The sequence below is a fragment of the Rhinopithecus roxellana genome, chromosome 5 (genome assembly GCF_007565055.1).
Source record: "Rhinopithecus roxellana isolate Shanxi Qingling chromosome 5, ASM756505v1, whole genome shotgun sequence".
NCBI lineage: Eukaryota > Metazoa > Chordata > Mammalia > Primates > Cercopithecidae > Rhinopithecus > Rhinopithecus roxellana.
In genome coordinates, this window is record NC_044553.1 from 117,981,811 (window position 1) to 118,001,798 (window position 19,988).

A 19,988-nucleotide genomic window follows, 5' to 3' on the forward strand; every position below is an offset into this window, starting at 1 on the left:
TGAAACTCCCACCTTACCCTTCATTCCAAATTTGGACCTTCGACCATACTTGTTGATCATGATGAAGAGAACCACTAACAGGACACAGGCAAAAGCAGCAAGTCCAACTGCTATGGATACCTATGAGGAACCAGAAACACAGTCAGCAACAATCATGGAAAACCCAAGTTTTTTGAAAATAATGTGTGTGCCCAGATAAGAACCGTCCTACTGCCATAGTAATTGTAGCCTTCTCAGAATTGCAATACTGAGTAAGGTCTTTAGAAGAAGAAATCCGTGAGACCCTAAGAACATTTAAAGCTACATAAATTACCCAGTTTGATTAGAGAAAGTTCCATGATTCAATGTTCTGAGCCCCTTCTCACCTGGGGCCATGCTAACAGATGCAAAAACAAGCCTAGAGAGGCTCCTAATTTTGTTTTAATTAGCAAGTGAATTCTGCATCTTCAGTTAAAATTCCTTATATAATATTCTTATCCAAGAAAGTCGAAAAGATCTGGACTCTAAAAAGAATCCTTTCTCCTCCTCCCCAGAGTAATCTTAGGCTCTGAAATAGTAGGAGTGGGCGCTTGAAAACCCACCCAAGAAGATGCCCTGAGCAACCTGGCCTTTTGTAGTAGACTTGTACAGTGAGTAGCCCCTGCAAATCAGGCCCCACTGGGCTCCTAACAGACTGGGATTTTCTGAACCCTAGGGCTTGGAGCAGATCCTCAAAGACTTCCTCAAACAATGAACTATTTCCATCCAACAAGGAAGGTTTAAACTGCCTGAATGCAATTCAATTCATTACTTTTTTTTCAAAGTTTCAAGTAAGATAATATTTGGAAAAGTTAGCAACACAAATGACATCTTAAAATGACTATGTCAGTTAACACACTCCTCTTGACCAAAAAGTGACTCACCCCAAAAGTGTCTTCTTCTGGTTTGTGGGTCACAGTGATAGGAGGTGTGGGGCTCACTTCATCAACTGAAAATCAAACACAAAAAGGAGGAGGACAGTTAGCTTCCTGGCTGGGGAGGCTCAGCCACAGTTCCTGCCCAACTCCCAAGCCCCCTTGAGACTTCCCCCTGGAGAACATCCTCTGAAAGCCAGGCTCTTGCAGCCTGCCTTCCCCAGGCTTTGCAGGACCACCCCCACCCCCTGCCCTGCCCCCAGAGCCCAGGTTCCTATCTGACCATCTGGCTGGTGTTACACTTCAAGCACAGGTTGCATAGGAATAAAGGACATTCAGTCCCATTCCCCACCCCAGAGAAAATAACATAACCTGGGCAACTTGGGCCATGAGCTATGGAATAGAAAAAAGAAACATGGTTTGGGATCCTGGCCAGGGTCTGGATTAGGCAAATGTTACTGATGGTGGCAGCTGTTGCTGACATTCTGCTTCTCCTTGCCACAGGCATTCCTTTTCCTCTCCCTGTCTCTCTTGTGCCCTCCCTCTTTCCTTCTTTACTCCTCAGTGAGATCCAGGAGGCCTGGGAATCCATCAAACAGCCCACTATCCATTCTCCTAACACTGATTTCAGAACACAATGGCAGCTTAAGTTAAAAAAATAGAACCATCTGACAGGGAAACACCACCTTTACCCAGCAAGGCCAAGATGGGAAGCCAAGTATCAATTTTCCCCCCACTCCACCATCTAGAATCACCTCCTTGACAAGAAATGGCCCCAATTCAAAATTCTCTGAAGGGATAATCTGCAAGATTACAAGTCCTCTAAGGCTGAGGACAACTAAAGAAATCACAGATGATATTGACATCAGTACCAAAAAGCCGAGGGTGTTTCTAAACAGCATCTACTATCTCAAGCCAGACACAGGGCAGAAATGGCAGCAGTTGCTGCTGTTATTCCCACCTCCCATGGAGAAAAAAAGAAAAGAAAAAGGAACAAATACAGGTTTCCCCACAGTCCATAAACAAAACCCCAAATTCTTTTAGGATTATCTAGCCCTAGTCCCAGATCACTTATAAACTGAGCCTCAATAACTCCTTTTGAGGACACATGAGCCTATCAGGAAACCTTGTAAGTCAAGCTCTCATGAGGCGAGTCCTGGCCAAATGCTCAGGCTCTTGAAGCAGGTGAGAAACACTAGCAGGTTTATAGGTTCCATATTCTCTCTGCAAGAACAACTAAGATGATCAATAGGGGTCTATTGAGGCACATGAAACCCATGTCCATCCTCACACAACCCCTCTTTATCCAGGTAAAGAGATTCACAACATTGTCAATGTTAGAAAAACTCCCTGGGGGAAAGTGAACCACAGAGTGATTACCCAAGAAAAGTGGGCTTGGAACTGCCCAAAAGGTATTGCTACCCCTCAGTTTCCTTTCACAGTTCACTCAGATGCCCTCAGCTGCCATGGGCCAGGGATGATGTGGAATAGGAGAGAGGGCTATTTGAATTCAATAGTTACCGATAGTATCAGAATAAATCAGTTTCAAAGCAACAGGTAAAGCAGACTTACACAAGATAAAGTTATCCGTGCTCTCTGCAAAAAAAGGACAAAGAGATAATTAACAAATTTAATAAAAACCCAAACAGACACACTACATGATCCTAATAGCTATGATCTCTCCCATTCACCATGATTCCCTGTTCCCATGGCAACTGACAAACTAAAATCCATGGCACATCACCTGTCTCCCCATGCTACACTACCACTTTAGGGGGTAGTCCTCCAAAAGGAGAAGGAGTAAGAGATAAAGTTCCTGGTTTCAAGGGAGGTGGCCCACCTAGGAACAAGAAACCAAACCAGTTTCATTATGAGGTAGGAAATTAAAACCAGACCCTCTGTCTCATTCACAGCTCTGCTTCCTTAAAGACCCAAAGTGCTGGGGATGGGGCTACAGGGTGGCTCCCCTAGACATTCCTTAAAAATGCCAGGTATGATCTCAAGATAAAATTCTTCAAAGTAATATGCAGAGTTGATTCTAGTAGGTCTTTGAGAAGTTCTTGAGAATCCCTCTAGAATCTGCCCATCCTGCAGATGGTAATGTGCTATTTGATCTTTGGTCTCTAGAAATAACTCACCTAATAATGAAAGCTAATCCTTACTGCACATTGATGAGCCAGGGACGGTGCTAAATGCTTCATGTAACACATCACTCAATCCTTATTACCATTCTAAGAGGTGGTAGCATTATCCTCACTTAACAGATAAGAAAACAGTCTCACACAGATTAAGTAACTAATTGGATGTGACTCATTTAAGAAGAAATTAGAGCTGAATTCAAATCTCAGTCCAGGCTCTTGCCCACTCTACCAGAGATGCTCAAACTTTAGCACACAACAGAAGCAACCAGAGGGTGATTGCTACCAACATCCAATAAAAGGAGTGAAGATTCCTTGGAGAAATGGGTGATTTCAGGGCTGGACCAGGGAAAGAACAACATGTGCCTGGAATGGATTGCAATACTAAAAAAGTAAGAAAGTGCTCAGAGATTAATGGAGGCCTGGAGACAGGGCACAGGAACCAATGTACAGGGAATCTCAATGGCCCAATGTAGGATCATTTAAGCAACAAAATGATGATAGTCCTGGATTGTTATGGATTAGGATTATATTGTCCCAAAATCCATATATGGAAACTGTAACCCCTAGTACTTCAGAATGTGACTGTATCTGGAGAAAAGGTCTTTAAAGATATATTAAAGTTAAAATAAGGCCATTAGGGTGAGTCCTAATCAAATATGGTTGATATCCTTATAAGAGGAAATTTGAACGTAAACACACATGCACAGAGGGAAAAATCACATGACAACACAAAGAGAAGACTGCCATCTACAAGCCAAGGAGACAGGCCTCAGGAGAAACCATCCCTGCCAGCACCTTTGTCTCAGACTTCCAGCCTCCAGAATTGTGAGGAAATAAATGTGTGTTGTTTAAGTCACCCAATCTATGGTATTTCACTGCTGTGGCATTCTTAGCAAACGAATACATGAATTACCAACCATAGAACAACATGAATATCCATGAGTCCATACTGATACAAATAAACAATTCAATACATAAAAGGTGGAAGAATGAAACACTCTTCCTTACAGGAGAATTCTGATTTTTAAATGTAGGAGGAATGATAGAAATAGAAAAATCACCATTTCACAAATACTACAGTAATAATTGTTTCAGGCAGGAATCATCAATGAATGTTAAAATTAGAGCGTGAAAGAAGGATGAGAAACAAGCTATTTATGTAGTTTAAAAATATTATACTGATGACTTACAAAGGGGAAAATCATCTGTTTGCAGCAGAGGAAACTGGCAGACACTGCCTTGACCAAGTGATAAAGTTAACACTCCCAGTACCAAAACCTATCGACATCACACACCCCCGAAACGATGCACTGAGAGGGCAGAGCATCACTTCTGCAGAGTTCCTGCCAAAGATGCATAGCTAGAATTTAATCATAAGGGAAAAAAATCGGAAACTTCCAAATGGAAAGACAGTCTACAAAAAAAAAAAAACTAGTATTCTTGGAAAGTTCCAAGATCATGAAAGACAAAGACTGGGGAACTGTCCCAGATTTAAAGAGAGTGAGATGACACAGGAGCTCAATGCAGTGTGTAATTCTGAATTGGATCCTAGACAAGGAAAAAGCATCAATGGGACAATTGATAAAATGTAATTCACATCTGTACATAGATAATAGTGATGGACCAATGTTAACATCCTGGTTTCGATCATTGCATCATGATTAGGTAAAATGTTAACATCTGGGGAAGCTGGACAAACAGTGGAAGGAAGTGCCTTGTATGATTCTGTAACTTTTTAAAATATGAATTCCAAACTATTTCAAAATGAAAAGTTAAAAATCTTTAAAAATTAAAAAGAAACACAGATTACTAGTCCTCACCTTAGAGTTTCTAATTCAGTAGACATGGGGTAAGTATCAAGATTTTGCATTTCTAACAAGTTTTCAGGAGATGCTGATGCTGCTGTTCCCTTTGGAATGCACTATATCATACTACACAGCCTCCTGACTCAGCCCACCATGCCCTGAAAAGTAAGAGTATATTCATTCATTCATTCATTCACTCATTCATTCACTCATTGTGGGCCCTCACAGTCTTAGCTCTATTAAGTATGAACCAGCAGATATTCTCTAACTACCTGTGGGGAATAGGATAGTTTCTGTGAGGGAATCCTTCAAACAGTCTTACTTATGGTATCCTTCAAACAAAGTCTTACTTATGGTAAACGCAGTTCGATTGCTTGTTTGTTGTCTGTTCTGTATTGTTTTGGGGGATAGCCACAGAGCTATCTTCACATTTCTGGCCATTCCCTTCATGCCGACACCCTCTTCTCAATGGCAGGTGACCAGATGCCTGTCTGGGGCAGGGGGAGGATGGAGGAAATGGAAACTCTAGCCTGGGTTTCAGAGCCTGAGAGAAGAGAGGGGCCAGATCAATTCGCAGTTTACATTGATTTGCATATGTCTCATGAGGCTCCCATTTATTCGAGAATATTCTCATGTTAGCCAAATGTTTTGGTCAACCCTGTTTGCTGTGAACCCTGTTATCTCCAAATCAGCCTATGAATGTTTAAGGACTTTTGCCAGAGCCTGGAAGCATTTATACATCCAGAAAGCACATGAGCTTTGGAAGAAGGAGACATCCTGACTCCTCTCTAACCTATGGGAGGGTTCAGGCATTCAGCCTGGAAGAGGATGGTACCCAGGACTGGTCCTCACCTCTAGCTACACCAGCAGGCTGGGAGGAGCACTTGTCCAGCACACCAAGGAACAATCTGAACGTGAACTGGGGCTGTGCCATGAAGGGAATACACATGTCTCCTACAGTCCCAGACCATAACTCTTCAAGAAGGGCCCCTTCTGTAAATTAATTTTCACCACAACCTTTAAGGTAAAAGCAGGAAGGTGAAGCAATTTGCCTGACATCACGGAGCTGACAAGTGATTGAGTGAGAATTAGAGCCCTGGCAATGTGGTTCCATCACCACTAGCCTAGACTACCTTAAGATTATCTGTTAGAACTTACTAGCTTGACCAGAGAATGACTACTGGTTCTAGAACTCTTGAATTCATCTCAATTCTACATCCTAAGAATCTTAACAATGGCCCACAGCTAGTAACCCTTTTCTCTGTCCAGATGCACTGCTAAGCACTTGGCAGGCATGACTTCCTTTAAGCCTCATGGTAACTTAGAGAGGAGATATTATCATTCCCATTTCACAGATACAGAAATAGAGGCACAGAGAAGTGATTGTCCTTCACCTAGTACTGACCTTGCACTAAGCCCTATGCTAGGAGCCCAGGTCACCAGATGGGAGGGCTATTTGGGAGGGGCTGCAGATGGGATCTGCACCTAAGTCTGTCTGATTTCAGAGTGCCTGCTCTTAGCCTCCATGCTTAGCTGCCTGGAAGCAAAAGAGAAACACACATGATAGTCATGATGTTTCCACACTCTCACATCAAAAGTGAAGAGCAAGAATCACAGACCATCTTTGCATCTAGGCTTAGCTGGGGTGAATTCGGTTTAGAGGGTTGTCACGCATCTCTGCCTGCACCTCCAAATAATTAGCTCTCCTGAACGTTTAAGCATCTTGTCACTTGGCATGACTGGTCCATCTTTTCCCTGTCACTGCCTTTTCATCACCCATTGATTCCTTTGACCTAGACTCATAAAACAAACAAACCTTCCCACAGGGTGGCCCTAGCAGGTTGGAGATGGGTCTGAGGAAATGAGCTCAGGTGAGATGCTTTCTCTTTGAGTTTCTCTGTGACTCTATCCTCCCTCCGTCCCCCTGGGGCCAGATTCCCATCCAATTCCACGGTAGTAGATTGCAAAGGAGGGAGTACTGGAGTCACCTGGGGGCTTGTTAAAACATAGCTGCTAGACCCCACCCTGGAATCTCTGATTCAGTAGATGTGAGTGGCGCTTAAGAACTTAAGTTTTAACACATTCTCAGGTGATGCGGATGGGGCTGGTCCACGGACCAAAGGTCACTTTTGAGAACCACTGGCCTGAGGTGCACTGATAACTTACTATGGTGACAAGGGTATCCAGAGACTAACAGAAGGGGCTGCTGCATCTCATGGGGGCAGAGGAGGTATTTCTGAGATACCTCTGACGACTGAGAGGATGCAAAGAATTGCTTCCTCTTGAGATAAAGGAGAGAACAGAGAAGCTGTGTCCACCACATAATCCAACAGCTGCTGCTACCTCACAACTCTCAGGACACCCCTGGTAGAAGGAGCCCAGAAGTGGCTTCTCCTCCCTCCTGAGCATTCTAGGGTTCCCCCCTCTCTGGGCCCCAGAAGCTTCTCTTTGGAAACAGAAGCATTGCTTCAGGGTGCTTCATTTCCTCACCAATCAAGACTTTCTCTCACCAATGTATAGACTTTCCTCTTTAAAAACAGATTTTATTCTTTCATCAGGCCATAGGCAGGGCAAAGTTTCAGTCTTTTATGTCAAGAAGACCTAGCCTGCCCTTGTAGACCTTAAGAGCAAAGTGTCTCCACTTTAAAAGCCTCTGCTTCAACAGTGCAGGCCAGGACTCATCTACCTGCTGAAAGAGAGCCCAGTGTGACCCAGGAGGGAAAGTGTCATGGGGGCTTTCACTGAGCTTACTGGGGATGATGGAAGTTTCAGACCACGTGGGATTTCCAGGGCCTCAAATATCTGCACATTCTCAAACGCCTCTGAAAAGACGGCTCCATCGTCCCTGGGACCTCAATGGCAAGAATTTAGCTTCACATGCAGCCACATTTCTCCGACTTCACTCTTGGGGCCTCTAGTACGAGTTCCCTTGCACTGAAATAAATAAGGCCTCCTGGAGCTGCCACACCCTGGTAATTTGTAGACTGTGAAGCTGACTTCATAAAAAGAGATGCTGCCTACTGCTAGCTCTTGCTGCCTCTTCCCTTTGCGCACATGTGTGAGCATGCATGTGCATGTGTGTATGTGTCATATCAGTTTTTACACTGTATCCCATTGGAACTCCTGATTCCTAGATCTCCTAGTCACTTCCCAAAACAAAGCACCAAGCTCAGCAAAGACCCATGGCTTCACGGACAAAACTCATCAATTGCAGAACCCATAAAAAGATGCTACAATCACTTTCACTAAACTCTTTTGGTGTTTTTATCTCCTCCAACTTCAGGAAGATAGTTAAAGCATCTTACCCCAGACACAAAAAGACAGAATCAACTCCCAAAATCAAATCAAGCAAAATTCTTCAGTAATTTCAATAATTTTTCCTGGTCCACTTGACATTAGCACTATTATACACTGAGGGCATCAGGTATGACCCACAGTAGCTCACCATGGAACAAGAGAGAAATGAAGCCACAGACCTCGGGGCCTAGATCCAAATCAAACCTTGCCACAGATCAGCAAGTAGAATGAGGCTCAGTTCATTCATCTGTTAAATGGAGGGTTAAACTGGACACACTCTCAAGTCCTTTTCAATGGAAAGGAACCATCATCAGGTATCAAACCCTGTGATGTGCTTTATATACCTTGACTCATTTAAAAGTCACAGGAGCAGTGTAATCATGACTATTTCATAGAAGAGGAAATTGAGGCTTAGAAAAGCAAACTATCAGGCTCAGAGTCTCCCCACAAGTAAAGAGCTGGGTCAGAATTCTCTACCATTACTGTCTCTGCTTTCTCTACTATCATACAGTATTCCCTAACATGCACAACTATTATTTCTAAGGAGTCTTGGTTTTTACCATGACAGCTATTGGAAAATCGAGACTCTATCCTTGTTTACACCAGATGCAGCTGGTGGTTGCACATGTTCCAATGTGTGTTTTGTTGCCCATGATAACAGTATGAGTACTGATGTTGCTTCTCCTCTCAAGCTACCATGCCCCACCTCCTAAGCTTGTAGAAAGAATCCATACACCTCTGAGCCAGCTACGCTGCCCTCACCTGGAAAGGGCTCCTTGAGGAAGTGGCCATTGATGGTCTGGTTGGCTGTACCCAGTGGGTTTTTGGCAATGAGGGTATAGTTGCCATTGTTGTAGTGGGTGGGCTTGTTGAAGAGCAGGCAGCCCTCAGAAATCTCTCCCTCCTGGTAGTATTCCACATGGATGATCTTGGACTCCCGCAGAGGTTGCCCATTGTGCAGCCAGTGCAGTGTTGGTGGTGGGTTGCCACGCACCACAAACTCGATGCAATGTTCCAGGCGCAGCTCAGGCTCCTCCAGGCTCACCACGCGCGGGGGATCTGTCAAGGGAGAAGCCAGCTGAAATCCAGGACACAGAGTCTACCACCACCCGCAGTAGCCTTCCAGCAACTAAAATGGGAATCCCAGTTCTTCCCCACCCACTCTGAAAAGGCTGAGGGAAGCAGAATTCCCACCACAATCCCAGCAGAGGGGAAGAAATGTCTGTCTTCATCCAAGCTTCCTAGATCCACCTTAGCTGAAGGGCTCCCTCTTGGGACCTCTTAGGGGTTTAATAAAAGGCAGAATAGGCCAACTTAGAAGTGTCCTGAAGATGTAGTTGAGTTGGAGCCACACCATCTTCTGAGGGACAAGGGTGCTCCTTCTGGAGTTTTTAATCCAAGGACTTACTTCTCAGTCCTGCGCTACAAGAGTCCTTCTGTTCCCCACTGGTAGACCAGCTCACTGCTCTAGTTCAGCCCTGGCAACACCTTGGCCCCTCTCCAGCCTCCTATGCCAGTTCCTCCTCACACACAGCCATCCCCCACAATAATATGCACTTACAGTAGACAGTGAGGGCAACACTGGCATTGCTCATGCCCACCACATTCTCTGCAATGCATGTCAGGGTGAAGCCATTGTCCTCACTCGTCACATTCACCAGCGTCAGGTTGATGGCATGAACATTGGTCCAGTTCAGATTGGTCTGAAAACCCCAACAAAAAGGTAACAATCAAACAGCTTCTACAAAGATGGCTCTGCTACCTAATCCCCAAATACCTTTAGGAATCAAAAGGAAAGCTGAGCAGAAGGTGAAGGAGATATTTGTGTGAAAGCACACCTACCAAATGCCAGGCTCCTCATAGGCAACGGTTCGGGCCATCCTCATATTAACCCTATGAGGTGAATGGTAGTTCAATACTATGCCCATTTTACAGAAGCAAAAACTAAGTTACAGAGAAGTTGAGTAGCATGTGTAGAGCAGAATGGCTAGAAAATATTGCAGCTGCATGTAACCCAAGTCTATGTGTTTTTTCCTATAGTAACAAGACCACAAATTTTCCCTCTTCTTCAAGACTACAATGTGATCACTCTCTAACCTCCTGATGGGGCTCAAGCCCAGGATGCCTACCTGGTGAGTGTTGATGGACTGCAGCCCAGTGACTATCCAGTCCACATCAGGAAGGGGTGATCCAGAGCCATTGCAAGTGATGACAGCATTGTCACCCTCTCGTACGGTCAGGTTGACGTGGCTCACGCTGATCTCAGGAAGGTCTGGGAGCCAGACAAAGTGGGTGAAAAGACAGGCAAACACTTACTACCCAAAGGAAGCTCTGTCCATGGGCCTGATGGTGGCACTTCTTGCCTTGCTCAATAATGACTCTAACACCATCTGCTTGGGTTCTTGGAAGACCCACAAATCCAAGACGCTTTCCATCACCTCCCCAGTAGACATCAGAACTCAGAATTGAAGACTGTGCAGCTGTAGTCTCCCACATTGCAGCGGGAGGTGGAGAGGTGGGGGCAGTGCTCAAGGAATGCATTTCTGGCAATTAAGCTCAATGGCATCATTACACTTTGGGTTCTGGTTATCTAAATAGTAGTGTTTCAGTCTCCCATTGGGGAACTTGCTTAAAATTCAGATTTCTGGGACCCATCCCCAGACATTCTCAAAGTCTGTGGCTGGACCCAGAAATCTGCTTTTCTGGAAACTCCTTAGAAGCTGCTGCCACAGGGAGTCCAGAGACCACACTTTGAGATACACTCCTTCAGGTTTGGTTGACAGGTAACTCACAGAGAGAAAGGGAATCTGGTATGATGAGAAGGAGCACATTTAACTCCTGTCTGCATTCCTGAAACCAGTCTTCCTATGGCTCGTGCACAAAGGGACAGGAATGACCAAGAAGGGGAATGGTTAGTCAGGAGATCTGCACACAACTGCAGAGTTCAAGGCTGGGAGGGCATTTCGAAAGGAAGGCTCTGGCATCCCAAGGTAATGTCCACCACCATCTCTGGTGTCTGAGGGATGCCTCCCTGGAGCCAGCTGGGCCGGGCGGCCACTCACTCACCACACTGACTGATGTTCATGCGGAAGAGAGGAAGCTGGGAGCCATCAGCATTGATGCAGTAGAGGTTCTGGTTGTTGAGCTTGGCATCCCCCTGCTCCTGCCACAGCTGCATCCAGCGGATGTCACAGCTGCAGTTGAAAAAGTTCTGCTCCAACCTCCTGTGGGCAAAGAGAGAGGGGAAGGGAACCTCTGAACCAAAGATGGTTCAGGACCCTCCTAGGGCTATGAGGACAAGAGGGACACTACCTGTTCAAGAATTAAGGGGAGGAGGGATTTAACAAGGTTGCAAAAGAAGTGGAAAAATCCTTGTAAGTCCATAAATTATAGTTTTAAAACAATAAACTCAATTTTTTAAGAAAAGAAATCCAGCCAAGCACGGTGGCTCATGCCTGGAATCCCAGCACTCTGGGAGGCCAAGATGGGCAGATCACAAGGTCAAGAGATTGAAACCATCCTGGCCAACATGGTGAAACCCCGTCTCTACTAAAAATGCAAAAATTAGCTAGGCTGATGGTGCACACCTGTAGTCCCAGCTACTCGGGAGGCTGAGGCAGCAGAATCGCTTGAACCCAGGAGATGGAGGTTGTGGTGAACCGAGATCACACCACTACACTCCGGCCTGGCAACAGAGCGAGAATCCATCTCAAAATAAAAAAAGAAAGAAAGAAAGAAAGAAATCCACACCACTTAATGCAACTGTCTAAGAGATCCTTTTAAGGAGACACCAGTGGCTCACACCTGCAATCCCAGCACTTTGGGAGGCTGAGGTGGGCAGATCACGAGGTCAGGAGATCGAGACCATCCTGACTAACACTGTGAAACCCTGTCTCTACTAAAAATACAAAAACAAAAAATTAGCCAGGCGTGATGGTGTGCACCTGTAGTCCCAGCTACTGAGGAGGCTGAGGTGGGAGAATGGCATGAACCCAGGAGGTGGAGCTTGCAGTGAGCCGAGATTGCACCACTGCACTCCAGCCTGGGAGACAGAGCGAGATTCTGTCTCAAGAAAAACAAACAGACATCAGCTCGAGATGCTCCTCTTCTCAGAACCCTCCAATGGCCTTCCATCTCACTGAAAATCAAAGTTAAAGTCCTAAATAATCTGCACCATTCTCCATCATCTCCCTGACCTCATCTTCCCTCACTCCCTCCTCCTCTTCAGCCACACTGACCTTGGTGTCTGAAAGGTCACCTGCTTGACTGGTTTGTTCCTACCCCAGGACCTTTGCACTTGCTATTTCCACTGCCTGCCAGGCTCTTACCCAACATCTCTACAAGGCTGGCTCTCTCAGTCTAATACTGCCCAGTCCCTTGCCATGCTATATTTGTCTTTCTAGAATTTATCACTACTGGCATCACTTCAAATATTTATTTTTAATTAGTTTGTTTGTCTGTCTCCCTGAATAAAAATTAAGCTCCATTGAGGTCAGCAACATTGCCTGTTTTGTCTATTCCCTAACCTAGAACTGAGCCTGGCATAAAAATTCTTGTTAAAGGACAGACAGAAAGAGAGAGAATGAGACTGACTGACTCCCTGGGGGAGTAGGTGGTTGTCTATTTCCAAGATATGCTCAAAGCCCTTCCTGGGACCAGCTTTATTCTTCCATAAATTCAATAAATTCTTTTTTTTTTTTTTTTTTTTTTTTTTTTTTTTGAGGCGGAGTCTCGCTCTGTCGCCCGGACTGGAGTGCAGTGGCCAGATCTCAGCTCACTGCAAGCTCCGCCTCCCGGGTTTACGCCATTCTCCTGCCTCAGCCTCCCGAGTAGCTGGGACTACAGGCACCCGCCACCTCGCCCGGCTAGTTTTTGTATTTTTAGTAGAGACGGGGTTTCACCGTGTTAGCCAGGATGGTCTCGATCTCCTGACCTCGTGATCCACCCGTCTCGGCCTCCCAAAGTGCTGGGATTACAGGCTTGAGCCACCGCGCCCGGCCAAATTCAATAAATTCTTAATAAGCACCTGCTCCATAATTGGCCATGGGCTGAGTGCTGCTGACACAGAGATGAAGAAGACAGTCGCTGTCCTTCAGGAACACTCAGCCTGGTGAAGAAGAATGTTTAATAGGGGAAGAGTCACCTTCAAGGATCTCCTTCTCCACTGATTTTCCTTGTGATTTGAAGCAAGTCACCTCCCCTCTCAATGGGATTATTAAGGAGAGGATGAACAGCATTAATCAATCCAAAACTCAGAGTAAAGAGCACCAGATAAATCTGAATGCTTGGATCATTAGAGGAAACATGATTCTCTTTCTGGACCATCAAGGAGATGAATCTGTTGGAACGCAGAGGGAGGGGCACTTGGGCACACCACACTAAGACCTAGGATATTTTTGACAACTGGCAAACTCCAAAATAGTTAAACATGCATCAAAATTAATCAGCTTTCAGGAAAATGTGAGGCCCCTGGGGAAAGGAATCAGTGCTTTCTAGTTACTAGGACACCAGAGGCAGAATGTGTAAATACCCCTACATGGTATCATCCTCTTAGCCTAAAAGTACTCTCTGCACATGGTACTCTGTCAGAAAGGTGAAGGAAAAGGAACAAACTCTTACTGAGCCATTTGCTTCTTACAACAACCCTGGGAGATGGCCAGAATTGCAAGGAGGGAGGGGCCCTCTCTGATGTTTGGAGGGGTTAAGTCACATGTGCAAGGTCCTTTGGCTGGTGTGCAACACAGCAGTTTCAAACCTCAGTGTGCTGGACTTCAAAACTCATGTACTCTCCACCCCATCTGTCATGTGCAAGGCATTGCTGGGTGCATGGGAGAAGCAGAGCGGAACAAGCTAGGAGCCCTGACTTCAGGAGCTCATGTAGGCAAAGACCAGGTTGGTGGGGGGAGGTGGCACGGGGGCTGGGGGTAAGTAGAAGGAAGTAACAAAGGCAAAGGGAATTTGAAAGTAAGGTGTGAAAACAGAAAAGAAAGGCTTAGCAGGACAGAGAATGTGTTGAGGAGTGCTGGGAAACAAAGCTGGAAGGGCGAGTGGAAGCCAGATAGTAGAGGATTTTTACTGCCACATCAGGAAATTTGGAATTTATCCAGGAGGCAGAGGAAAACCATTGAGGCCTCTAGAACTGGAGAACAATATGAACAAAGAAGTCTGTAAAAAGAGAAATCCAACAATAAAGTACAGGATAAGCTGGAGAAGAGGAAAACTAGAGACTGAGAAGTCAGTTAGGATTATTTACAAACACAGGATCAACATGTACAGTTGTGTAGTTTGAGCATTTCTCAAAGTACTCAACCAAAGGGATAAACAGAGGATAAAATCCACTCTGCACACTCTTGGCCAGACCCAGCTGTAACCCTGACCCACAGCTACATGCATCCAGATGGGGCATCTTTTCTAACTCACACATAGGCACCATATAGACTGGCAGGGTCCAGGTCAATTCTCAACCTTTTAGGTTCAGAACTCCTTTCACTCTCCCAAAAAAATTACTGAGGGCCTCAAAGAGCTGTTGTTTATGTGAGTCATATCGATCACTATTTACCAATTAGAAATTAACACTGAGAAAGATGTAACACTCCAGAATACATTAGCACAAACTCCATGCCTCATCAAAGCCATGTTATCACGTCCTGTGGCCTCTGGAAAACTCCACGGTATGCTCATAAGAGGATGAGAGTGAAAAAGGCAAATAATGGCTCAGTGTTACTATGAAAATAGATTCTACTTCACGGTCTCCTGAAAAGGTCTTAGGGCCCCCCAGGATACCCTGGATCACCACTTGAGAGCTGCTGCCTAGTTAATACGGGCCTAGAGTGGAGTGAGAAAAACTGGAGAGAGGGAAGAGAAGATGCAGTAAACATCACAAGGAAGGCAAAATGGTAGTGGTGCTTTGTAGGGGATAAAAGAAGAGGAAAAAGTGAAAGATGACCCCAAGATTTTAAGCTCCAAGAGACAGGAAATCAATGGCAGGGAGAACTGTCTTTGGTTCAAAACAGAAGAGAAAGAACCAGCAAAAAGGTAGAGAGGACACATTAGAAATGAGGTTGGGATGAGGTGAGGCTGGGGAGGGAAAGATCAAGGTCCTAGAAGGAGAAAGGGAAGGATGAGGTCAAGAAGCCTTGGAGGTGTTGTCTTGGGGTTATGTCAAGTTGCCTGTGTGGCTGGACATGAGACACAGAAAATGGAAAAGGTAGGCAGGAAAAAATGAGAGGGAAGTAATAGACATTATAGGATCATAATATTAGCATAGCACTTGCCATAGTGCCAACACTAGACTAAATGCCTTCCACACATTACTTCACTTAACCCTCATGAAAAGGAGAGCAGAAGGTCAGATGAGCTGCCCAGTGTGTGCAGGAAAGAGAGGCCGGAGGAGGTGGTGCGGTGTGGGCTCACACTGTGGGGGCTGCAAGGAGAGGCCTGGCCACCCTGCTGGAATGACAGGGAGGGTCCAGATGCTTGAATATATGCGAACTGAACCAGGTCAGCCTGGATTTTCCCAGCTGCTCACTTGACAAGATGCAGTCATTCATTATTAAGTAGGTGTAAAAATACAAATTATCCACCTGGGTGGAAAAGACTAGACAGGCGAGGCGCTTGGCTGCATTGCTACAAGTCACACAGCACTTGATGTGGTGCTGCCTCCTGTCTGGTCCCTGCACTGCTGCACATCCCAGCATCTCATAGCCCCCCAAAGGCAGACAGCATCAGAATGTCCTGAGGCTGGCCGGAGAATTAGGTGAGATGTTTGGGATGTGCCAAGGATGCTGCTAGGCAAAGACTTTGTACAAATTTTCTGCTTCCTTCCATCCTTTCCCCCCAGGGTCCTGCTTACAGGACCTGATCCAGCAGCTGGGATGCACCCTGAAACCTGGTCCTTTGTTCCAACTGAGTTTACAGGAAACTACAAAAGACCTGTGGGGCTTTCCCCCCATCCCTCTGGACTTTCCTCCAAGAGAACAAGACACACACACAGCAGAAAGCATTTTGAGTCTTAAAACAATGACACCCTAGACAGCCCACTGAGCAAATCCACAATCATCTATATCTGGACAAGAGAGGATTCAAATGGTGAGGTGGGCAAGAAGCAAAGACCACCACATCCTAAGTCTAAATGATGCTGTCCATCCTGTGTCCCTCCTCCCATTGAACTAGGTCTCAAGCAGGGGAGCCTTTAGCCAGGGCTTTGGGGGCAGTCCTGTGGAACCTAAAGCATGGCTTTCCAAGCTTCATGAATAATGCAGGTGGTTCCATAAATAATACAGCAGCAGCTGCTGCAAGGCAAAGCTTACCAACATCCAGCCCTTGCCCCAAGATGGCCTGGGGTGTAATTGCAGGGCCCTGAGGGCTCCCCACAGATTAGCTCAGCCCCATGTGAGCTTGTAAGGATAGGCACTTTGCAGCACAGCCAAGGCCACCACTGGGTATTTAGAAAACACTGATTCCCTCCGGTCATTACTCTAGTGGTTTTCTTCTTCCCTGCACAGCATCAACAATGCCAGTGGCAGTCCTGGGGCCGGGCAGTGGAAAATGAGGAGGGGACCCAGCTCAGCCAGGACAGCCCTGCTGTCACCCAGTACAGGATCCCCAAAGGATGAAGACATCAGCACAGGCCTCTTTGAGATAACAACAGTCAGATGGTAGGAAAAGCACACAAACCAAAGATCTGAGTTGGGCCAGCTGTGTCATTTTGAGTGAATATACTGGGTTTAGTTGTGTCCTCCAAAAAGATATATCCAAGTCCAACCCCTAGTACCTGTGAATGTGACCTAATTTGGAAATAAAGTCTTGGCAGATGTAATTAAGTTAAGGATCAAGGGATAAGATCACTCTCAATTTCAGGTGGGCCTTAAATCCAATGACTGGTACCCTTAAAAAAGAAAGACATGCTGGACGCAGTGACTCACATCTGTAATCCCAACATTTTGGGGAACCAAGGCGGGCAGATCACTTGAGGCCAGGAGTTCGAGACCAGCTTAGCTAGCATGGTGAAATCCCATCTCTACTAAAAATACAAAAAAATAAATAAATAACTGGGCATGGTGGTGCACGCCTGTAATCCCAGCTACTTGGGAGGCTGAGGTAGGAGAATCACTTGGACCTGGGAGGTAGAGGTTACAGTGAGCCAAGATCATACCTCTGCACTCCAGCCTGGGCTACAGAGCAAGACTATCTCAAAAATATAAAATGAAATAGAAAAAGAAAGAAGATGGAGATTAAAGACAAAGAGACAGGGATGGCAGGCATATGAGATGGAGTCATAGGTTGAAGTGATGCTGCCACAAGCCAAGAAACACCAGGAGCCACCAGACGCTGGAAGAGGCAAGGACGGGTTCTCCCACAAAGGCTTTGAAGGGAGTATGGCCCTGCCAACTCCCTTATTTCAAACTTTTAGCCTCCAGAACGGTGAAACAATAATGTTCTATTGTTTTGTTTGTTTGTTTGTTTGTTTTGTTTGTTTTTTGAGACAGAGTTTGGCTCTGTCGCCCAGGCCAGAGTGCAGTGGCGCAATCTCGGCTCACTGCAAGCTCCGCCTCCCAGGTTCACACCATTCTCCTGCCTCAGCCTCCTGAGTAGCTGGGACTACAGGCACCCACCACCATGCCCGGCTATTTTTTTTTGTATTTTCAATAGAAACGGGGTTTCACCGTGTTAGCCAGGATGGTCTCGATCTCCTGACCTCGTGATACACCCGCCTCGGCCTCCTGAAGTGCTGGGATTACAGGCGTGAGCCACTGTGCCCAGCCTGTTCTATTGTTTTAAGCTAGCAAGTGTGTGGTAATTTGTTAAAGCAGCCTAGGAAACTAATACAGCAAATAACTTAACTCTCTAAGGTTCTCTTTTAACACCAGTAAAACGGGGATCATTGTGCTCAACCTTCCTTCTTCACAAATTTATTAGGAGGATTCATGATAATGTATGTTAGCATGATTTGGGAACAAAAAGAAACTACTAAGAGGCCAGAAATGATCACTATAGTAATACTATCAGTAACATTATTGTTTAGTGACATCTCCAAGAGCTGTGGAAAGTTGTCACAGCCAAGACAGGGAAGAGAAATGCACCAGGACCAGCCCAAACCCATCCCCGCTACTGAGTTAATATTTTACCAAGTCGATTAAATCTTCAAATGATACCAGAGGTAATTATCACTTTCCTCTAAAAGAAAATGAAATACTCCAATCTATTTTAATCATGTCTGCTCTGTGCATGCAGGGTATTCAGAGAAGCCTGTTCAAGATAAATTAAGGGTCCTTGGAGCACTGCTGGAATGTTTCTGTGCTGTGGGTCTACATCCTCTGGGACCTCTTGCCATTGCGTAAACTGTATCTTGAGATTCAGAATCTAAGCTTCTTTTCTTCCTAATTCATTCTTTATCTCTAAGACAATCAATCTCTCTGATTCTTGCTCTGATTTTTGGACAGACAGCTCCAATCTTCTCCACAAGCAAAAAAAAAAAAAAAATCATCTTGCCATAACCAGAAACTTCTGAGAGCACTGCACAATGCCAAGTCAAATTTTTCCAACTTGTGCCACTGAAACCATGCTGGCTACTCCAGGGCAGGTCATGGAAGATGCTTCCAATTCACTCAATAAGAGGCACGCCCCCCCTGGACAGAGGGGAAGTCATGAGCCAGGGGCTTGGTCAAGACCATCCCCTTCATCCCACGAAAATAAATGAGAGAAAGTAGAGGAAGGGTCTTGGTGCACTGCAGGAACTCTGAGATGGTAACCTGTTTGTTTGTTTTTTTCCTTTGATTCCATTCAAGGGACCCGCCATCTTGAGAGGGGCTTCTGGAAGGAGAGGCTGAGCATGCAGGGTGTGTTGCTTGAGTCAGGTGAAAGAAAGAGCATCAGCTTTGGAAACAGCAGATCAGATCACGGTAGTGATAATAATAAAAATCATAACACTCATTCCCAGATGTAACACTTACTAGCCATGTGATCTTGAACTAGCTCTTTAACTTAGCCAAGCCTCAAATCCCTCATTTGTAACACTATTGTTCCAAGGATGAGACAGAACCTCACACACATGAGGTGCTCAAGATGTGCCTCTTCCTTCTCCTTCTGCCCTACTGGAAAAGTCGTGGACACTCAGACCTTCCATTCTTATAGCAAGGATCCTCTACTGGGCGAGGGGCTGGTTGAGGTACAGCAGAGGTCCTTAATGATGGAAAGAAACATGCTAAGGAATTGCTGTGCACCCTCTACCCCTTCTGTCCCTGCAGAGGGTCACTTGAAGTCTCACACTTCTGGTCTGTGGCTTTCCTGGCTCCACAACGCACTGAGCCCTTTCTCCTCCAGGGCCAAAATTCTTTCTTCCTGGAAATACCCAACCCATCCCCACACCCTAGCCCACAGGCTCCATCGAGCAGACCCTGGCAGTCTAGATGGCTCATGGCAGATGGCGTCATGTGGACTAATCAGGAAGTCAGACAAGAAAATACTACCCCCTCTTCCATTTGCCAGGAACTGGGATTGTTTGGATTTTAATCATAGCCACAGCTAAGAGCCAACACGCTGCCCCTCCAGCCAAAAGATAAATTTTTCTCTCTCAAGATTCAATTCTTCCTCAAAAACTAGACCCCTACCAGGGCGATTGCTCCTTAGAGGGGGGGCTTCTTTATTCTCCAATATAATTTTTTCTTAGTTAACAATATGACAGAAATAAAATGCACCATGGACATGGTGGCACTCAAACACTGACTCACACTGGAGGGAATGTCTTCATTCCTCCATAAGTCACATCTAGCTCACTGGTGTATTGATCCCAGGCAAAGATGAATGCAGAATCCCATGATCCTCTGGGAGAAATCTGACATTTTCTTTAAATA

At 45.5% G+C, this 19,988-nt stretch overlaps 1 protein-coding gene across 5 annotated transcripts in view; it reads right to left on the reverse strand.

Moving 5' to 3' along the window:
- The window catches only part of NTRK3 (neurotrophic receptor tyrosine kinase 3), a 387,207-nt gene that overhangs the window by 251,606 nt on the left and 115,613 nt on the right, over positions 1–19,988 (reverse strand). For 3 of the 5 annotated variants that reach the window (XM_030931666.1, XM_030931665.1, XM_030931669.1), the window contains 7 exons: positions 11,203–11,360; positions 10,266–10,408; positions 9,698–9,839; positions 8,899–9,195; positions 2,466–2,489; positions 903–967; positions 18–120 (listed from right to left, as the gene is read on the reverse strand). In XM_030931666.1, the coding sequence (XP_030787526.1) occupies positions 18–120; positions 903–967; positions 2,466–2,489; positions 8,899–9,195; positions 9,698–9,839; positions 10,266–10,408; positions 11,203–11,360 (932 nt within the window). The remainder of the gene's footprint in view (positions 1–17; positions 121–902; positions 968–2,465; positions 2,490–8,898; positions 9,196–9,697; positions 9,840–10,265; positions 10,409–11,202; positions 11,361–19,988) is intronic. The other 2 variants (XM_030931668.1, XM_010362292.1) reach the window with 1 other exon arrangement.